The sequence below is a fragment of the Pelodiscus sinensis genome, chromosome 13 (genome assembly GCF_052426305.1).
Source record: "Pelodiscus sinensis isolate ZL-2025 chromosome 13, ASM5242630v1, whole genome shotgun sequence".
NCBI lineage: Eukaryota > Metazoa > Chordata > Testudines > Trionychidae > Pelodiscus > Pelodiscus sinensis.
Genome location: NC_143064.1, coordinates 17,315,891 through 17,338,966, shown reverse-complemented (window position 1 = coordinate 17,338,966; position 23,076 = coordinate 17,315,891). Strand labels below are relative to the sequence as shown.

The 23,076-nt window shown below is 42.6% G+C and overlaps 1 protein-coding gene across 4 annotated transcripts in view; it reads right to left on the bottom strand.

The window, feature by feature from the left end:
* Window positions 1-23,076, bottom strand: part of STAG2 (STAG2 cohesin complex component) — a 223,825-nt gene that overhangs the window by 134,935 nt on the left and 65,814 nt on the right. For all 4 annotated transcript variants that reach the window (XM_075940974.2, XM_075940976.2, XM_006115390.5 and 1 more), the window contains exon 2: window positions 2,592-2,734. In XM_075940974.2, coding sequence (XP_075797089.1) covers window positions 2,592-2,635 — 44 coding nt within the window. In that variant the 5' untranslated portion in view covers window positions 2,636-2,734. The remainder of the gene's footprint in view (window positions 1-2,591; window positions 2,735-23,076) is intronic.

Genomic DNA, 23,076 nt, shown 5'->3' with positions numbered 1-23,076 from the left:
AGTTTAATAGGTGTGAAAATCCAAATTCTGAACATATCAGTTTGCACTGGTGTACACAACAAAGCTGTACTAGTATAACTTATGATTCAAACAGATATAATTAAACTAATGAAAAAGCCTGTGTACACATATTTACTTGGGTTTCAGCCATGTTCATTCAATTTGTTTGAAACTTATTAAGATCAATTTAACCTAAAACAAAATAAGATAAAATTAAAAGATGCCCATACAGAATTTTGCATAAGTTTAAACAAACTTAATTTAAACTGCTACAACTATTTCCTATAAATAATAGGGATGTAAATGCCCATTAAAACAATTAACCAGTAAAGCAATTAAAATTATATTTCTTAAACCACTTAACCATTGGAAGGCTGGTGCAGAGCGGCTGGTGCTTAGGTCGCACAGTGGTGGCTGCTCCACAGAATCACAGAACCATAGAGCTGGAAGAGACCTCAGAAGGTCAAGTCCAGCCCCCTGCTCTAGGCAGGACCAATCCCAACTAAATCAACCCAGCCAGGGCTTTGTCAAGCCGAGACTTAAACACCACTAGGGATGGAGGCTCCACTACTTCCCTAGGTAATCCATTCCAGTGCTTCACCACCCTCCTAGTGAAATAGTTTTTCCTAATATCCAACCTGGACCTCTCCCACCACAACTTGAGACCATTGCTCCTTGTTCTACCATCTGTCACTACTGAGAACAGCCTCTCTCCATCCTCTTTGGAAGCTCTCTTCAGGAAGTTGAAGGCTGCTATCAAATCCCCCCTCACTCATTGCTTCTGCAGACTAAACAGACCCAACTCCCTCAGCCTCTCCTCATAAGTCATATGTTCCAGCCCCCTAATCATTTTGGTTGCCCTCCGCTAGACCCTCTCCAATGCGTCCGCATCCTTTTTGTAGTGGGGGGCCCAGAACTGGACACAATACTCCAGATGTGGCCTCGCCGGAGCCGAATAAAGGGGAATAATGACATCTCTGGATCTGCTGGCAATGCTCCTCTTAATGCAACCTAATATGCCATTAGCCTTCTTGACTACACGGGCACACTGTTGACTCGTATCCAGTTTCTCATCCACTGTAACCCCCAGATCCTTTTCTGCTGAACTACTATTTAAGTGGTTGGTCCCCAGCTTGTAACAATACTTGGGATTCTTCCGTCCCAAGTGCAGGACTCTGCACTTGTCCTGGTTGTACCTCATCAGATTTCTTGTGGCCCAATCCTCCAATTTGTCTAAGTCACTCTGGACCCTATCTCTCTCCGGCCTGGCCCACCACACCACAAGCAAGGGGCTGCTCTGGCTGGGCCCACTGCACAACAAGTAGGAGGGCTGCTTCCGCAGGGCACAGCTCTCTGGTTAATGAATTACTGGGTAAGCATGCTGGTACAGTTAACATTTTATAGCCCTAGAAAATACGGCCTAAAGAATTCCTGCTTCCTCTCCCAACAGTTAAGTTATACCTTCTTAGTACTTTTGTTGTCATGATTTCACTAGTTTCCAGAGATTCCTACAGACTTTCAGGAAAACAATTTACACACATTTTTCTTGATTTAACAGTTTTCTCAGTATTTAATTTTCTTGGAGGCAGAAGGGAAAAAAAGGGGTAGACAGTAACAGGCTTAAGAGACTGTTTAGACTAGAGATTTAAATAGTTCCTCCCTGACAGAAAGTTAACCTTAGAAATCCGTTGAACTCTACTAATAAAAGTACTTTTCATAAAAGCATTAAAGATATGTAGAGTTCTAATCTTAGGTACCTTTCAACTGAAGTCATTACTCAAAGAAAGGATTTTAGAATTTCTTCCAAGTGAATTACAAAAGAAATAAACAAGGTTTAAAAGGTTTCTGTACCTATGAACATTTTGCTTTTCTCCCTTATAAAAGTATTCACTTCTATTTAAAGAAAATAAATAAATAAATAAAACCCACCACCACTAAAATTAAAAACCCAGATTTTATCTACCCTGAAAGATTATGGATGACTGGTTAACCAATAGGATGAATTCACAAATATCTAAGAAATATCATCCACAGTTAAACTTCATCAAAAATGTTTTTAATTATACAAGATCAAACATTCAGCAGAAAAGCAGCTTTTTGTTAAGGACTAAGCCTTTAATCAATGGCTAAAACTTCAATTAACGTCTCTCCCCAAAACGGGACGAAAAAGACTTGATATTACTGATATTTCTGTCCAGAAAAATTCTGATCTAAAGTGAAGTTTTTCAGAAAGTTATAAGCATCAGAAAAATGCTACTACAATGAAAACTATTCTGTGATCATGACAATAGCTTATCCTACTAGTAAAATGCTTCATTAGAGATTGTAAAAAAACACACACACACACACACAACACGTTAGGCCAGTTTTAAAATGTCTATTTTAACTATTTCTGGGAACTCAGGATGCCATTCAAGGAATACTTTATATTTAAATAACTTGACAGAATAACCTTGTTATGGATGCAATAAGCATTGTGCATTTTTGTTTTCTTAAGCAATTATGAAAGCAACATTGTATTTTGTAATTACAGCTACAAAGAAATGTGTTAGCACGTTTAAAAGTTTGCCACTACAATATTAATTACTTACTGAAGGAGAGTAAAATCAGTTGGTATTTCTGGAGCTGCTATCATTTCTTTATCATCTTCTGGACCACCACTGTATTGGAAATATGTTCAAAAAACAGTTTACGATGGGCACGCTTCGTTTCTTCCTCTCTCAAAAGACAATTCCTATTTAAAACAAAAACAAAAAACCAACCAGGTCAATCTTGCTTGCTTTTGCACAAAAATGTTACTATCATAAATGTCTCGTACTATACTAGCCTGGCATATTTCAGAAGATCAGAAGTTTATTTTTCTCCTTTTAAATTACAAATTTTGTAACTTCTGTTTCCTCCATAATCTCTCCCAAAACTCATGCTTCACAACACTAAAAACACAGCAACAAATGGAAAACAACATATAGGGGAAAAACTGTCATTTTAGAAGTGAAGCAGCAAGAAGAATGTGCAGGCATTCCTTATTAGTCTATTTCATTTTAGAAAACTAGTCTAAACAACAAAAACTAAATTTCTTTTTTGAACTAAAGCCTTGTCTACATTGGCAGTAGCTATTCACCACAGTGAAAGGCAGGATGTGTTCTCACTGCACTATGTAGTTATCAATAACAGTAAAAGGCTTTGGCAGCAAGGAGGAAGCAGCAGGAAAACGTTCTGACAGAAGAAAGCTGTCAAAGTTGGAACCTTTCTGCACAACAAGAGTCTTTGACCACAGGGGGAAAAAGCTCTGGCAAGAAATAGACAGTGGGCCACTTAACTTAAGCTGTAAGCTATACAGTTGGGCAGCCACCTAAGAGCAATTCAAATACCCCCAGCTGATTAGCACAGTGCCCAGAGTCAACAGCATGTGTTTCTACTAGAGGTGCTCATCTGCACATGCTTCAGTGCACATTAACAAAATTTATTCTGCACATGGATAGAAAAAGTTAAAAGGAACACTGGTATAGACATGCAAGGAACTGTAAAGAATTATTTACAATGTATACCCTAAGCTTCTTTTATTGTCTTTATGCTATTCACCCAAGTAAGGTTGTTAAATATCAATTAATTTACTAGTCAAATAGACAATGGAATTTCTTGTTCATTTAAGAGTTGGAACTCCACATGAAGCCTGGGGACAACAGGAAGTTCTGATGGCTCTGGGCTCCATGCGGGCACTTCTGCTTTGAAAGCAGGAAGTCCCACTTCCTCTGGGCTCTTGTGCTCCGGGCTCAAAGTGGAAGTGCCTGCATGGAGCCCGGAGTCAGCAGGACTTTCCGCTGGCATGCCAACTTTGAAACGTACAAGAGTCCCTAGTGGGGGCTCTGATGCATTTCAAAGTGGAAGTGCCTACATGGAGCCCGTGGTCAGCGGGGAACTCTCAGTCCCCCACTGACCCTGGTCTCCATGCAAATACCACGCAGAGCAGGGGTCAACTGGCGAGTCCCCAGCTAACCCCGGGTTCCATGGAAATGCCACAGGTAGCCCAGGGTCAGCTAGAGAGTCCTCCTCTGACCCCAGGCTCCACGAGGTGCTGCCGCTTTGAAATGCCACAGTGGCGTTTCAAAGGGACAGCTCCACATGAAACCCGTACCCCAGCCTCCTTGCAGTGCTTCCACTTCGAAGTACTCCCTCCCCCCCGCTCCGCCCTTTGCTGCCTCTAATAGAGGCAGCAAAAGGGGGCGGTGCAGTTGAAGTGACCAGTCCTTAACATTCTTACATCCAAGCAGGACCCATCTACACTGTTATTTATATCAGTGCTAGTGGGACACACAGCATATGTACACTACATGCCACTGTACATGTTAGAAACACACATGTAGGCTTAAGACATATTGGCTTTTCTGCACATCTACTCCTCAGTGTGTTTATATGCCAGATTAACATCAACTTTTATACTGAAAGAATTTCAACAAGCAATATCTAGTTAATTCTGAACAGCTCCTCAACTCCATGTTACAAACAAAAGCATAAGAAATGCTACAGTTGTTTAGCAGTCCATCTAGTATACTACCAAGAAAACTCATACTGGACAAAAAGTTAAAAAATACTGCCATTTAGTGCAACTATGAACTATTATAGGCAAAACTGGCAACACCACATATAGTTACTTCCCATTATAAGAATATGTTGTAGATGCTTAAAAATTAAATACATTTCAACTGTTCAGGCTGAAATTTTCATGGCTCCCAGATACTCTGTCAAAACAGACGTGAAAAAGACAGTTGATGTCATTATTGGTGATGTTCCTAATGTGTGTATATGGTCTGAAGGATGGAGCAATAGTCAGAAAGAGGGTGTCATCAACTTAATGGCAGTAGATCCATAATCAATATTTTACTTATTCCAATGAACAACTGAATATCACTACCCAGGCCCAATATATTGCTGAGCATTAAAAACACAATGAATAAACTGAGACCTCAGGACAGGAAGTACATGTCCCCTCAAGACAGGATGCAGAAGTAAAATATCTAGAAACCATTAACGATTACTTATTAGAGCAGCTTGTTCTGTAACTCACAAAAGCAGAGGCAATTGCTGAGTTGGTCTTAAGCCACACAAGATCCGGACCAAAAGGCGAATGTAGCTGAATCACTTGGTAAGAGCAATCATAATGTAATTAAGTTTAAAATCCTCACTGAGATGAGAAATTCCAAAGAAATGTTAAACAGTAGCATTTACCATTAGAATCCCCCCGCCCCCAAAAAAAAGATATTACACAAAAATGAGGAAGCTAACAGAAGAAATTATAAGGAATAGTAACAGAAGAAATTATAAGAAATAGTAACAAATGAAGTCTGTAAACTTCTGGAATTTTTTTTTTAAATAAAGTTTTCAAGTTGTATGTTTATTCCAAATTTTAAAAAACCCACAAGGTATCTAAAATATGACACTGTTTATCCAACCAAAAGTAACTCCTTTAATAATAGAAAGTCAGATTCTACTGAAGAACAGAAAAAGGAGCATAAACTCTGACATGTCAAGTGCAAAAGTAAAATTGAGCAGTTTAAAAAAAACAGCTTGAAGAGTAACTAGTAAAAGAAACAAAAATAAAAAACACAGGAAGATAATCAACGGGGCCCACTGAATGACTGTAGTGCTAAAAACGTGTTCAGAGAAGACCGCCATTTCAGAGAAGCAAATTGAATTCTTCAAATAGATCTTCACTGCAGAGGATGAGAGAGAGATTCCCAGATCTGCACTATTCTTTTTACCTGACAAATGTGAGGCAAGTCAGAGATTGAGGTGTCAGAGGAAATTAAGGAAAAAATTAAATTAAACAGGATTAAGTTACCAAGCCCCAAGTGCTCTAAAGGAGCTCAAACATGAACCTTCAGAACTAAATGTAGTATGTAACCTATCACTTAAATCAGCCTTTATATAAAATGCTTTGAGGATAATTAACATAATTTTTTTTAAAAGGCTCCAGAGGCAATCTTGGCAAATAAAGGCGCTATGCCTAACTTTCAGCAAACTGGTTGAAAAAATAGTGAAGAATAGAATTATCAGACACACAGATGAACACAAAATATTTGGAAATCTCAGCACACCATTTGTGAAGGGAAAATCATGCCTTAAACTATTACAATTCTTTGAAGGTCAAAAAACATATGGACAAGGGAGATCCAGTGCACATAATACACTTGGACTTTCAGAAAACCTTTGACAAGGCCCCACACCAAAAGATCCAAAATAGGCAGTAATAGAGTAAGACACAAGTCTTCTCAGGGAACAGTAACTAGCAAATGAAGGGTAGGAATAAATGTCGACCAAGGAACTGTATTAGGACCAGTGCTATTCAAAATATTCATAAATGATCTGTAAAAAGTGCTAAACAGTCAGGTGACAAAGTCTAAAATAATATAAAATTATTCAAGATAGTGGAGCCTCAAGGTGAGGAGTTTCAAAGGGATCTAAGTAAAATGAAACAAAAAACAGGACTATGTAGCACTTTAAAGACTAACAAGATGGTTTACTAGGTGATGAGCTTTTGTGGGCCAGACCCACTTCCTCAGATCAAATAGTGGAAGAAAACTGTCACAACCATATAGGCAAAAAGCTTTCACACTTATGGGCATGAATACAAAGATTAAGGCAAGAGTACAAAATACACAGGCCCCATTTAAGTCTATTCTGCTGATATTAATAAAATGCAGTATTGACCTGACATCCACCCATATGACAACAATTTTAATGAGCAATGACAGTCTAGAAATTTAACTACTAAAACTCTCATCAACAGAAGACCATTATATTGACTACTTTTTTGTTTAGGCTCCCACCTGAGAGATGTCTGTTGAGCCCCACGTAAACCCAAACTCTACCATGGGCCGCAAACAAATGGGCTGTGGGTCACATGTGGCCTGTGTAGCACTGATGTAAGGAAACACCAGGAAAGCAACAGATGAAAAGAGATAAAAATCTAGTAATGCCACTATATTAATCTATGGCACGCCCATGCGATTTTGGTCCCCTGTCCCCCTATCTTATAAAAGATATTTGAATTGAAAAGATACAAAGAAGAGCAAAAAATTATTAGGCGTATACTAGAAGGCTGCAACCCTGCTTACTATGCTCACCAAACCTCCTCTCTCTAGCAGCCTTTGCAGGAGCAAGGGAGAATACAGATACGGGCTAGCAGTAGGGTATGTAGCCAAGGGGAAGGACACAGAAGCAAGCTAGGGGCAGGGTGTCTGGCCTTGGGAGGGTAGGGGATAGGAGCAGGCTGGGGGTGCGGGTCCTGGCAGAGGTGGTGAGAGAGGAGACTGCGGGTGTGGGGGTCTCAGCAGGATGGTGAGTGAGAGGGGTGAGGGAGCGGGGGCTGGGCTTGGGGAGTGTGGGGGCCACTTACTTGCTTTTGTGCAGCTCCCAGCACCATAGCTCAGGCACCACCTCCCGCTGCTCCCATTGGCTAGATTCCAGTCAATAGGAGCAGCAGGAAAAGCCTCCAGGAAGCATGTCCCTGCACTGCTGTCCACCAGCCTGGGGAAGGGATGCAGCAGTACACACAGCTACTCCTAGCGCCGCTTCTTCCTCACAAGCCGGACCTGGTGGGGAGCCATAGAGCTTAGTCTCCCACCCCCGAGGGTTCAACCTCGTGCGGGAGTAAGGCTGGAGCAACAACACGGGATCCCTGATGTGAGGTGTGCGGGGAAGGAGGCAAAAGCCATATTTGGCTCCCTACTGAGCCATGGGTTGCCAACCGCTAGCATAGAAGGTGGAGCTTTAATGGCCAGAGAGTGCGAAAACAAGGTAATGATGTCATTCTGTCATCCATCAGGAAATAAAGACAGTTACTTACCTTGTAACTGTTGTTCTTCGAGATGTGTTGCTTATGTCCATTCTGTCTAGGTGTGTGCGCGCACTCTGTGCACAAGTTCTGGAAGCTTTTTTGCTCTTGGCAATACTCGTTGGACCAGCAGGGGAGCCCACTGGAGTGGCACCGGTATATCTGTGCATATAATCCCCTGCTGGCTCTTTACACACTCAGTTCCTTCTTACCGGAGATTCCAACAAAGGTGGAGGTTGGCGAGTTTGGAATGGGCATAAGCAACACATCTCAAGGAACAACAGTTACTTCTTCGAGTACTTGCTTATGTCCATTCCATCTAGGTGATTTCAAGCAAACTATCCAGGAGGTGGTGTTGGAACCTAGAGCGAAACTGATGTACTAGTGCTGCATCCCAGCTAGCCTGCTGCATGATAGCATAATGCTTGGCAAAGGTATGAACCAAGGACCAGGTGGCCACCTTGCAGATGTCAACGATCAGCACCTGAGCTAAAAAGGCCGCCGAAGAGGCCTGTGCTCTAGTAGAGTGGGCCATGAGGGGCAGGGGCACCTTTCCTCTTAGGTCATAGCAGGTCCTAATACACAACATGATCCACAACGAAAGACATTGAGCTGACACCGGACAACCTTTCACCCTGTCTGCTATTAATACAAACAGTTGCGTGGACTTAGAAAACGCCTGCGTCCTGTCTAAATAAAAGGCGAGAGCCCTTCTGACATCCAACGAGTGGACTGCTCTTTCTTTCTCATCTGCACGTGGTTTTGGGTAAAACACTAGTAGGAAAATCTCCTGGGACATGTGGAATAGTGAAACTACTTTAGGGAGAAAAGCCAGGTGATGGCACAGCGTCACCTTGTCCCTAGAAATCACCGTGTACGGTGGCTCTGAGGAGAGGGTCCACATCTCGGATACCCCTCTGGCCAAGGTGATGGCTACTAGAAATGCCACCTTCCAGGAAAGGTGGGAGAGGAAACACATGGCCAGTGGCTTGAACGGCGGGCATATGAGCCCCTGGAGCACCAGGTTCAAATCCCACTGAGGTATAGGCTGTCTAATGTGGGGGTAAAATCTGTCCAACCCCTTGAGGAAGCACCTCACCATATTATGCGCAAAGACAGATCTCTCACCCTTTCCCTGGTGGAAGACTGCAATGGCTGCCAGGTGCACCCTAATCGACAAGGTGGATAGGCCACGACTCCAGAGGTCGAGGAGGTAGAATGGGGGCTCGTTCTGGGTTAGGAGGTCTGAGACCATCCAGAGGCAGACAGGTTCCTCCACCGATAGCAACACCAGAGTGGTGTACCAATGTTGCCGGAGCCAATCTGGGGGTATAAGAATGAGCTTCGCCCCATATCTCTTGGCCCTCATGATCACCTCGTGAATTAAGAGGCAGGTGTACAGAAGATCCACCCGTCACCTTTCCACAAGGGCATCCCCCATGAAACCCCTGACTTGACCCCTGTACGAAAAGAACCCGGGGCATTGCTTGTTGGCCTGAGAAGCAAAAGAAGGTCTACTAGGAAGGAAGAGCATACCACATCCTTCCTGACAGACCATTCATTAGACAAGAAGGCCCAGCTGAGGTGGTCTGACAGGGTGTTGCAGGAACCCAGTAGGTAGGTGGCCTGGAAATGTATCCCCTGTGCAATACGAAGATCCCAGAGGGTTAGCACCTCCTGGCACAGGGGAAAAGAACTAACACCACCCTGATGGTTGATGTAATTCATTGCCGTCGTGTTGCCAGAGAACCGAGACACACTTCCCCTTTAGTCGGGCATAAATACTCGACAAGCCAGTCGAACTGCCCTCAGTTTCCTGACATTGATGTGCAGATCTTTCTTTGACTCTGACCACATACCTTGCGTGCAGAGATCTACCAGGTAGGCACCTCATCCTATGTCAGACGCATCAGTCACCAGCTAGATCGAGGGGGAGGGCTGTTAGAACAGGATCCCCTTGCACACTTGGGTTTCCCCCAGCCACCAGTTCAAGGTCGACGGGGGATCCTTGACCACCATGTTGATATGGTCGTAGGCTGGCCTGTAAACACTCCCCAGCCAGTTCTGGAGGGATCTGAGGTGTAGCCTGGCATACCACACCACATATGTGCACGCTGCCATATTACCTAATAGTCTCATGCAGTTTCGTGCCATGGTCATGGGAACGGTATGGAGGTTTCGTATGATGTCCCCCAGGGTCAGGAACCTTGGACGTGGAAGGGATGCCCTCCTGATCGTCGTATCCAAACGTGCTCCCACTAATCACTTGAGTGGAAGTAAAGGTAGACTTCTCTTCATTCAATATCAGTCCCAGCTTCGAGAATGTCTCCCTGGTCAGTCTGATATAGGACAGTAGTTGGTCCATGGACTGGCCCATGAGTAGCCAGTCATCTAGGTAGGGATAGACATGCAGACCTTGCCTTTGAAGGAATGCTGCCACTACCACCATGCACTTGGTGAACACCGTGGGGGCCGTGTAGAGGCCAAACGGTAGTACTGTAAACTGGTATTAGTCCAGCTCTACCATGAACCGAAGGTATTTCCTGTGGTGGGGGATGATTGAGATATGGAAGTATGCATCCTTCAAATCAAGGGCAGCATTCCAGCATCCTAGATCAGGGGAGGGGATGATGGAGGCTAACATCACCATCCTGAACTTTGACTTCCTTATGAAGGCATTGAGCCCTCTGAGGTCTAGGATGGGACGAAGACCCCCTTTAGATTTCGGGATAAGGAAGTACCAGGAATAGAACCCCTTTCCCCTAATGCCAGCGTGACCTCCTGTACCGCCCCCAGGGCCTTGCTGATAACCCCTCTGTGGCCTTTGGTTGAGGGGACAACACTGCGGGGTCGGAGTTGGATACCAAAGGACTTTAACGTTGCCCTGGAGTCTTTAAGGCTATGCAGCTTGCCGTCTGTTTGCTCGGAGAATAGTCCAGAGCCCTCAAATACGAGGTTCTGCAGTGTCACCTGGACCTCCTGAAGGTTGCCGGAGACCTGGAGCCCCGAGCACCTACACATGACTATGCCCATGAACATGGATCTAGCCGCCGAGTCCACTGCATCAAGGGCGGCCTGCAGTGCTGTTCTGGAGACTATTTTGCCTTCCTCCAGAAAAGCAGCGAATTCTTGTTGGGAGGCCTGAGGAAGCTGGGCCTTGGATTTGTCTACCACCAGGAGTTATATGCGTATCTACTGAGCATCGCCTGCTGGTTTGCGATCCTCAGTTGCAGACCCGCTGTAGCATAAGGTTTCCTCCCCAACAGATCCAACTTCTTCAGTTCTTTGCTCTTTTGAGTGGGTCCCCACTTCCCCCACTTCTCTCCGGCAGGTGGCCTGGACCACCTCCAAACCCGGTGCTGGATGGGCGAAGAGGTGCTCGTGCCCAGACTAGGGCACAAAGTACCTCCTCTCCACCCCCTTTTGAGTCGGGGGTATGGAGGCTGATGTCTGCCACAGGGTCTTCTTTATCTTTGCCACCATTTTATTCAACAGGAAGGCAATTCTTGCTGGGGCGTCAGCCGTGAGGATATCCAGCATCGGGTCAGCCTCCTCCTTAACCTTCTCAGCCTGTAATCCCAAATTTTGTGCAAGGTGTTTGAGGAGCTCCTGATGGGTCCGCATGTCCATCGTAGGCATGCTTGGGGACGGGTCAGCTAAGGCCTCATCCGGTGATGAGGGTGAGGATTCTGGTAGCTGGGGCTGAACCCCAATTCTGCGGTGGTTTCCACTCTGGTGCCCAGGCTCTGCACAGGACCCGGTAGTGGTGGTTGACAGGTTGGATGAGTGTATTCTCCCCCCGATCCGGGGGGGGGGGGGGGGCAGCTCTCGTCTCTGAGCCTGGATCCCTGGTAAAGGGGGTGGCCGAAGGAGCGGACCTGTGGCTGGAATGCATCGAAGTCACCACCAACCCAGGTCTCCACGGGTCAGGCCTCTGTCCAAAAGGGCCACTGCATAGGTCGTTGCCACTGTGGGGGCCATGTTGGGGTCATGGATGGGCTTTGCAGCCTTGAACGGTGCCAAGATGGGGACTGGTGACCTGATCTGGAGTGGTGCTGGCGTGTCGATCTGTGGGAAGAGCGAGACACTCTGGAAGCAACCGATCATTATGAAGAATCCGCCAAGGCCAGAGACTCAATCTGGGACTCTGAGGAATATTCCTATGCAGACAACGGCAGTGCCGAAGACATGTGCTCTCCCTGCTGTGCATGGTGAGCCATAGCTGGCGGTTCCCCCTATGGGCTATTGGTACCACCAGCAGCGGCATAGCATGGGGCTTCGGTGCCAGATGACTCGATGCCGGCGAATGCAGTATCAGTGGCGCGGGGAGAGTTGTCCTCCCCTATGTTGCCCCCTGCACCAGAGGTGCTGCCGCCAGCAGTGCCACCAGTAGTGGTGTAGTGGGCACCACGCCAGGCTCCTGCCTGGGTGATTGCCTCAACGGTGCCGACTGCGGTGCCAGGGCTGATACAGCCACCTGGCTCTCGCGGCATGTGCGCTCCTCCGTGCCGCGCCGTGCCGGGCCCAGAGAGGCCATGAGCTCTATCAGCTCCCAGGCCACCATGGATGTCTCGGGCATGGATGGCCTCTGGACCTCCTCCAAAAACAAGTCCTGGCCCACTGGGGATCCCGATCTCACTGGGCTCCTTCTGTGGCACACCAGCTCCCGCGAGTGAATGCCTCAGTCCCGCTTCTCAGGCAACGTCTCACCCTCTTGGTGGCTGACAGCACCGGAGATTGAGATCGTGCCTATCCGCGTCCCTGGTCAACATCGATTCACTCCTTATCAATGGTGCCAGCTCTGGCACTGGGAATTGAAGTGCCGACTCCACGAGAAGAAGCTGAAGTCTGGAGTCTCTCTTTGCATGCGCAGTTTAAAGAACCTGCAGATCTTGCACGCGTCTGTTAAATGGCCTTCCCCCAGGCACTTTAAACAGTCTTTATGCGGGTCCCCGCAGAGCATAGATTGGAGCACTGCAAACAGGATTCAAAACCCTGGGGGCCCCACATTTCCTCCTCATGGAGGGAAGCGGGAAACAACTATTAACACTATCTATCTAAACGAACAACTTCTAACTACTTCTAATCAGTGAACCATTTACATAGGAAAGGCTAAGGGCACACATGAAAAGGCAAGCAGAGCATTTCAGCAACCATCACAGGTGGAAAGAAAGAACTGAGCGGGTGGAAGACCAGGTGGGTATTATATGCACAGATATACCGGTGCCACTCCAGGGGGCTCCCCGGCTGGCCCAACGGGTACTGCTGAGGGCAAAAAAGCTTCTGAAACTTGTGCACAGGCTGCACACACACCCAGATGTAATGGATATAAGCAAGCACTCAAACTTTTTTGTATAGAGAAAGAGCGATAACAGCTTTAATAATGAGAGATGTGATAGTGTACACATGTAAATGGTTTAAGAATGAGCCTGAACTCATCAGTTAATCTTCACGGTTACATGAAGCCCTCCCACCTCTCTCACCACTTCCTCTGATGCAGAGGCAGCACCGGCTTCTCCCTGCCCTCCTCCCTCCACCTTAGCTGCTGCCTCCTCTGATACAGACTGCTCCCTCCCGCGTGCTCTACAGAGGCAGCAGCATGGGAAGCGAGTGCCTCTATGGGAGCCAGTATGTGTAGGAAGCAGGCTTAAAGGCCAGCTCTCCACACTGCACTAGCCCCTATAGAGCTACCTCTTTCTCTCCCTTCCCCATGTACAAACATGTAACTTTTGAAATGTTCAATGGTTAACCATTTAGTTGAGTCCAGGCTCATCCATTAACCATCTACATGTGTACACTAGCCCATCTCTCATCATGTATTTTTAGCACCTTTTTCACATACTTCAGTTAAGGGTCATTCAATTAAATTAATAAGTAGCGAGTTTAAAACAAACAGAAGTACCTCTTCACACAATGCATAGTCAGTCTATGGAATTCATTTCCATGAGAGGTTATGAAAAGTATAACTAGAGTTTAAAAAGAATTACATAAATTACAATTAGGCCCATCAGTGGTTATTCGGCAAATGGCTATTGACTCAATCCCATGTTCTAGGTGTCTCACTAAAATCTGAGACTGGACAACCACAGATGGATCACTCAATAATTGTCCAGTTCCATTCATTCCCTCTGATGCATCAGACACTGGACACTGTCAGCTAAATGGATCATCATTCTAATGCAGTATGGCCATGTTTATGTTATGTCAACTGGTTATTTCAGTTATGACCTATAAAATGGCGAATGTGAAAGCTGCTTGAGCATTACTGAGAAGTGGGTATGCACACCTTCTGTATTATGGATCTGCTGCCAACAGTTAGCAGCGGGCTTCTGGGAAGCCAGTGCACACCTACCACCCCACACTGTTGCCTCTGATACAGTGTCAGCAGTGCAGGGTGGCAGCCAGATCTCCAAGAGCAGATTGGGAGCCTGTGTGTATCTGGTATCTGTAACCAATGAGCCCAGGCTTATTGGTTAACTGTTTAAACTACTTTACTTTTACATCCCTATTGAGCACACATTACAGTGACTGTTGCAAATTTCAAGGATATACAATCAATGCTGATAAAGGTAGCATTTTATAAAACAAGAAGCAGCCCATTCAGTTGTAAAACAATGTGAGGTTAAATCCCGACAGTTGAATCAAAGCAGCTTGCTCCTTCATCACAATGGAAAAGGTTATGTCATCCTCATAGTCTAGCTACAATGATAGAAATTCCTTTAGCACTTCATGTGCAGACTATATATCAATTTGGGAGATTCAAAAGTCAAATATGGACTGAAGACCTCCACTATTAGGAAGGTGCTGACCATGTATCAATTTAAAATTAGACCAGGAAGTGACAGATGAAGAGTAGACTCAATATTCATCAGATGAAGAGAAGATGATACTAATGATTCTGATGACCACAAAGATCAAAGCAGTTGAAGATATAAAGATAATGGAAAGTGAGATGCTTGAAGATCTGGCCTGATATCTACCTAACATTAGTGCATTTCAAAATTATCTGTATATCTGTAATGTTCATACTACATATTTTTTGTAACTGTTCAATCTTGAATAACCATTTCACCCTGAATAACACTGATATTTAAATGCTAACCTAACACTGCTTTTAAAAAAAACTATTTTTTTTTGTTTTTAGAACTTTGTTTCATTGTGTTTCACATTTTTCTAAATTAAAATAACTCAAATAGCCGTTTTTTTGTAATTAAACATGAGCAGGGCTCGACAAATAATATAATCTACTCGCCAGTGGTGAGTAGATTGTATCAGCTCTTCTGAGTGTAGAGCGCAGAACCGCATGGCTGGCGGGCGGGACTCACCGCCACTTGGTGAGCCCTGGACATAAGTATGTACGGCTAAGCCAATTGGAGAATCTTACTTTTTTTTGTTACTGTTAGTATTATAATAAATTCATTCTTCAAAATATTTGACCATTTGCACATTATAGTTGACCTATTTACCAAATATTTTTGCAATAGTCAAATACTCAGTTCTAGACTGTAATCACCACAGCACAGTCCTATCCAAAACTTATAAAACAACCTAAGGTACTCAAAGTCTCAACATTAGTCTGTTAAATGAACACAACTGAAAGCCCTCTGGGAAAAACGTGTGTATACACCTGTAACATATGGATCAATAAACCTCAGTAATGACCTATACTGGATGGTCAATACAGTTCCACTGATTTTTTTTTCCAGTTTACCATTTTAAAAAGTTTAGAAAATTATATATAGAAAACCTTTGAAAGGAACATTAAGGTAGTCTATATCCCAGTTGCTGATGCATCTTCACAACATTATTCTTCTTTTAAACAATTTTTTAAAGCAACTCCTATCTTATCCTTAATTTAAGTATCTCACACAGAGAAAGGCAGTTATTTACCTGCAGGCGCAGAGGGAGTTAGTGTTGTGAGTAGGAATTAAAATACATTCCTAGTTCTGCACTTACACCATATTTGTCTCAGTATTAGAATCTGTGCTAATATAATTCTGAACAATATTGTTTCATATAACCACAATAACATTTTAAATATAATCATCACAAATTGTGTAAAGGAATCTGTAAACGGTTCAAAAATAATCTCACCGTAGAAATCAAGATATATATTTGGTGAATCTCATTTTGAAATTAAAGCATTATCTATTAAAACTAGGTATCTCAAGTTTTGAGCTTATACTCCTTGTAAATTGCATAATTAGGATCCTAGGACAAATAAGAATGAAAACCACATGATTTTGCCTTAAGTACTGACCTTGTACACTCTAATTATAGAGCAAAAGGATATGAATCTCTCAGAGCTAAAGAATCTGTGTTACAGAAGTAGAAGTGTTTTCGGACTGGTTTTGGGAGGTTAGAAAAAAGAGATCCTAGCATTCAGCCAGAAATTCTCTCAATATGACAAGATGTCAATAAATTATTTACATAATACTATAGGGCTGCAATATGTTCTACAAATCAGTAGGATGACTCAGGAGTTTAGAACATTAATCCCAGCGAAGTAGGATAAAAAGGGGGCTGAGGTTATCAGAAGGATTAGGACTATAAACAGCAAAACGGCAGACATGTTGTTTGTTATAAATTTATCTTACTAGGTCTTCTAACTTTTTTTTTTTTAAATATATTACACGTCAATGCAATAAATTGTGAGAAGGCAAAAGATTTTATTTTGCTGATGCCATTCCAATGAGAAAAAAACCCACATTATTCACAATAAACTCGCATTTAAAGCCAGACCTTTGGCAACTTGTAGTAGTATATACTTCTATTTATGTTAAGGTCAACATATATCAAATTATGAAATTGTACTTAGGAATTTAAATTTTTTACATTTATATATTTCATACAGCTTTCAGTGTTTGTTGGCAAAATTAAGTAGACTTATGAGTTTATCCATGAATTTCAGAAGACCATGAGCTTTTTGGAAACATAATTAACTTATTAACTTTTAAAAAGTAAATGTATCATGCTGAAAGATCACAAGGTGGAGCTCTAGCCTAAAGCTAACTAAAGAAACTCTAGAAGACAGGTCATCCAGAGGCTGACCTAGTTATTTCTTTAAATAAACTTCTAATATATTGTTAAAATAACAACATACTGTAGCTTATGCTGCTTATACGTGCCAAATCTGTATACAATTCAAATGCACCAAAAAAATTCCTGAATCCTGGGTGAAATTAACCACCACATTTATTTGGAATTATTCTGGATTCCCCTGGAAAGAAAAATGTCAAGGACAACTTTATCATCACCTTGCTATACTTTGTAGATGGTTCTAAAAATAACAGCAAAAAGATTTAAATTAAAATTTTACAGCTATTGCATTTCTAGCAGTGATGTACGACCATACTTTGTAAACAAAGCACTTATTTTTTTGTTTATTTCTTTTTATAATTTCCTGGAAACTTTAAAATGTTTATTGCAAAAACTTTAAAAATGGGTGAAAAATCATACAAAATATTGACTTCAAGTCTTCTGGGTAAATATTATAGGAAGAGAGGTTAAAAAAATAGTCAAAAAAATAAAATAAAAGTACTTCTGATCTTTCTCCCTTCCATGGAAGGAAAGATGGAAGCTTCTCAGGTCACCAAACCGTCATTTCTCCTTCCAGAGTGAGAAAACAAATCTGAGGTGTTGTTGCACTTCTGTTTTTAGGACTTGAGCATTGACTTACAAATATGTACACGTCTGTTTGTATCTTCCACTACACTGCCTCCTTTTAACAGGCAGAGTTGCATTTTGATTAATTTGTTATTAACATAAGCACATCTATCTAAGAAAATACAGAGGATGAACCTCTTTAGTTCATCATCCTCGAAAAATTACTGGTGCCAAACCAAATCTGCTGAACCATCAGAGGTCAATATTGTCTAGCAGCATTACCAACACTTCCACTGCTTACTGGGTTCTTAGCAAGGATGTTAAAATGCGGTTAATTGACTAGTTGACAGAATTTCCATCGACTAAGTCGATAGGCACTTCTGCATTCCTTCTTTGAAATGTACAAGAGCCCTCCTGGGGCTCTTGTACATTCCAAAGGAGGAATGTGGAACTCTGAATACAACCTGGGGCCAGCGGGAAGTTCCGCTGACTCCGGGCTACATGCGGAATGCCTGCTTTGAAATGCACAAGAGTCCCCAGCGGGGACTCCATGCCACACCACATGCCACTAGGAGCCAGGGATAAACTGGGGAGTCCCAGCTAACCCCAGGCTCCAGGGCTGCCCCTTTGACTCGTGCAGAGGCAGCGTTTTAAAGGGGCAGACCGCTGCACAGCTGATCCTTGGGGTTTCAAAGTGGCAATGCCACTCTGAAGTACGCCTTTGCTGCCTCTCTCATATAGAGGCAGCAGGGGAGGAGGGGATATCAACTAGTCAAAAAACTATGTGATAAGGAAATGCTTATCAGATAGTCGACTAGTCTTCAACATCCCTAGCTCTTAGAAGGCATTTGATATTAATTAGAGCGAAACAACAGAACACCAAGAACCAGGACTGGTGACCATAAACACACTTTATGGGACCATGGAAACTTGGCCACACCCATGATAAGTAGATATTCGGCTAACTGAAAACATGTCGGACCACAGATGTCACCAGACCAGAGTGTGCCGTATTCGAGAGGTTAAGCTAATATTGGATTTTTTGTAAACAGCATTGTTGAGTTGTCCAAAATGTAGATAAAATTTGGTAACAAAAATGCATTTTGCAAAACTTGGGAATATTTTCAGTATATAATAAAAAACTGCAAAAGCCAAAAGTAAAAGATCTTAACTATAATCCAATTATCCTAGTTAAAAGTTTAACACCATTCTGATTCATTAATAAAACAACAAAAAGGGTCTCCTGTGACACTAGTCAAGTCACTTAATTATAACTATAAGTTACAAAGTATCAATTAAGGATTTCACTATGAATACCTGTGATGATACAAAAGGACTAAATTTGCTTCAAACTCTACCCACAATTGGAAGTTGACCTCACTGCATAGTTAACTCACGATCTAATTTGCCCCTAACTCCAGTCCCTCACACTAGGGATGTGAATGCCAAGTCGACACACTAGTTGACTAGTTGCTTCTCTTCCCTTCCCCTCCCCGCCTCTATCAGTAAGAGACAATGGGGGGAGGGAGAGTACTTCCAAGCAGCAGCACTGCGTGGAGCCCAGAGCCAGACTCCGGGTTCCATGAGGTGCTGCCACTTAGAAATGCCATGGGCAGCACAGAGCCAGCGGGGGACTGCTTGAATCTAGGGGTGTTAAATATCGGTTAATTGTATAGCTGATTAACCTCATGAATTTTTAATCAGTTAGTAAACTATTCTATAGACCCTGGGCAGCCCCTGTCTGGGGGGGAGGGGTCTGAGCTCCTGGACCCAGCATGAGCTCAAATTGAATCAGGCTGCCTGCCCACCTGGCTCCTAATACACTTTAAATGAAGAGCCACATCGGGGGTAGGTCCAGGATCCAGTGCAAGTCGGGACTTAGCTGGGCTGCTGGCCACCCTGCTAAAAAATTTACTGGCAAAGGGTGAGGGCGAAATGCATATAGTCTATAGCATTAACCTATACATGTTTGCTTATCAGTTAATTGACTATACTATTACATACCTACTTGAGTCCCCCGCTAACTGTATGCTCCCCTCAGTGCTTTCGCCTTTGAAATGTAGAAACAACTCTGGGGCTGTTGCTACACTTTGAAGGTGGAGGCACCCTTATCAACTAATCGAATAGTCAAGATAAACTGCACTGACTATTCGATTAGCTGATTAATCTAAATTGAACATCCCTACCTCACACTAAAGTAATGGAGTCTGGTAGTACTTTTAACTCAAATTGGCTGAAAACTTGAGTATGCACAACCTATCGGCTACATCTACATTGGCCCCTTCTCCGGAAGAGGCATGTTAATTTCCAACTTCAGAATAGGGAAATCCGCGGGGGATTTAAATATCCCCCGCGGGATTTAAACAGACATGACCGCCGCTTTTTTTCCGGCTTGGGGGAAAGCCGGAAAAAAGCGTCTAGACTGGCTCGATCCTCCGGAATAAAGCCCTTTTCCGGAGGATCTCTTATTCCTACTTCGAAGTAGGAATAAGAGATCCTCCGGAAAAGGGCTTTATTCCGGAGGATCGAGCCAGTCTAGACGCTTTTTTCCGGCTTTCCCCCAAGCCGGAAAAAAAGCGGCGGTCATGTCTGTTTAAATCCCGCGGGGGATATTTAAATCCCCCGCGGATTTCCCTATTCTGAAGTTGGAAATTAACATGCCTCTTCTGGAGAAGGGGCCAATGTAGATGTAGCCATCAGGTGTTCGCCTGTGGTTTTGTTAATACCACTCAAGGCTCAATATTTCTCCAATGCCTTTATTCCTTCTATGTCCAAATTCTCACACAATTCACTTGGGAAAAATTTTAGAGAGACTCGTTTTACTGCAAAACTAAGAAACATGGGATGTACCCCCAGAAATCTTGCCATCACAAGAAGTGAGTACACAACCCAACTGGAGTGCAAGTGTGCACAACCCAACTGGAGTGCCATTTTGCAATGTGGCCACTCTCATGGGAACTAGTCTAAATTGAGAGAAGAGGCAGAATAGTAGGTAACTCTTAAGTGAAAACATATCTTTGGTCAAATTTTACTTGAATGTATCAGTAGGTACACCTTGTAAAGTCACTGCTGACAAACAGCCCAGGAATATGTAATCTTAAATACAGTACCAAAGGATTGGGATTAAGTCAGAATTTTTAATAGATGGTGATGCAGAGAAAAGCAAATTATTTGAACTGAATTTTAATTCATATATTTTACAAAGGTAGAGACTTAGAAAGAAATTAGGAACAATTTTATAACAGCTCTTTCTTTTTAAAAACAAAGCTTCTGTCTCTTAAGAATAGTCTACATTTAAAATTCAGGATAAACTTCAATAAAGAGAGATGCAAAGAAAAGAATGATGGTCTTATGCACACATTAAGACAGTACTACAGATGTTAAGGACTAGTCGATAGAATAGTCCACTAGTTGCTTCCCCCCTTTGCTGCCTCTATGAGATAGAGGCAAGAAGGGGCAGGAGAAAGAGGGGGGTACTTCAAAGCAGCAGCGCAGCACAGAGCCCAGAGTCAGATGCTCCATGAGGTTTGAATGCAGCAGGAAGTCCAGCATCAGGCTCCACACAGCATTTCAAAGCAGCATTGCGCTGCTTGAAGCCCAGGATCAGCTGGGGACCCCAGGCTTTGTGCGGCGTTGCCGCTTTGAAACACTGCAGAGAAATTCCAATATTTTGCTGTAAGAATACCTATTTCCGAAAAAAGTAAGTAGTATCAACTATATTAACCTCTCTCACTGTACTGGAAAGTAACTGATAATCACGTCTACAAATCATCTCATACAGCTCCATGTTCCTTGCCTACGACCTCCCACAATCAGTCAGAGTATCTAAGTCATGAATGTAGATCCAAACAGTAAATATACACACATGCATACAGAGTCGTAATGCAAAAGGGATTTTAAAAGCACAAATTCTGAGAATCCCTATGATGTATTCCCAAAGGTTTTGACTACATTATCCCTACCGATAATGTACAAGGTACTATTTCAAATGCCAAAGGTTTAGTCAAGTTACAGAATCACTCAAATATATAAAACACCACAAAAGTGAATAATGCTAGAAATTACTATTGGACATTTCACGTGCTTTAGATAGAACTGATCATATTACAGTAGCTACAATCAGACAGTGAATTGCTTGTGTGCTGCAATGTGTCTAGAATCATTAGTTTAGCACTTTGTTGCATTTTCCCAGTGTTGCATATTTAATAAGGAATTAAAATATTTTACAAAAATATGTCTATACAATAATTTTAAATTTAGACATCTCACTTGTTCCATGCTTAATATCATCAGCATTGTCTATCAGAATAATGATACATTACCCACATTCTAGATACTACCAAGGATAGTTTAATACCCTAATAAAAGGCAAACAATTTGTTTTTATCACTACTGTGTATAACCATGATTTTGTTTTTCCGCAAAGTTGAGCTTCTCCTCTTTTACCATGGCTACAAGCTCTGGCCCTTTCTCAAAGGCTTTGTATTTTGCTAGACGGATGAGAGAGTGTGTGGGATTTGGCCAACTTAAGAATTCCCCACAATGCAGAAGAAGGCCAAAGCTCAATATCAGCAACGAGATCAAGCAAGACCTCAAAAAACTCCCACTGATAACTGGGAAAATACTGAAGTCACTGCAGAGAGCCTCAGACACACAAAACTGAGAACAATGGCAAACAATGAAGCAAAGCTTGCTTCAACCTCCATCTGGCAAGTAGATTTTTAGCTATTATGGAATTGTTTGCCACGCACATATTGGGCTTTTTTCCATACCATAGTAAGGCCTACATACAGATGTTGGACAGCTGTATAAACGCTAATCAGGAATAGACCGACTGACCTTACATACACCATCCATTCTTTGGTTTATATAGCTCTGTCATGTCACCTCTGATTTAATTCTAATCTTTTAATTTCTCCAAGCGAATTTCCATACCTCTAGTCATTTCTGTTGCCTTTCTCTACATTTTTTTTTTATTTCCTCCACATTCTTTATAACATAGTTTTTGGATTCGGTCATCCTAAAAATGTTATGATGGAGCACTGATGATATTATGTCATTATATAAGAAGGCTGTTGTTTATTCTCCATTCTTTTCTTTATAAAAATTGAACACCATTTGTTCTGAATTTCTGCACATGGAACAAGTGTATTCACTGATCTGCTTACAGTAACATCTTGTTTGCTCCATAACCTCCCTCCCCAAAAACCCACCCACCAGTGGTTATTTACAGTAAATTTAGAACTCAAACATATGGATCATTTGTATACATTTTTCAGTTTCACTGCTCCCTTCATTATTTGTATCAATCAATCTTAGCCTCCTAGCAGGAGAGAAATGTTTGATTTTTAAATACTATTTGATCAATAGTGAAAACTGTAATTTTTTGGGTGTCTTTACATTTATCAATTTATACCTATGAACTTCTTACAATAGCACTGAGGCCTCACCTTCTCTCTTTCAAATCAGGATACCAGTCCTGATAGATTATTTGCAACCTTCAATCTTAATTAGGCTGGTGTACTTTCCTGGCCTTATAGCTTCAAAACAAATTAGTAATTCAAATTTTAAAAAATCGTTTAGTAAAGGTTTAAAGTGTGTTCGCCAAACATCTAGCTCAAATCTCAAATACTATG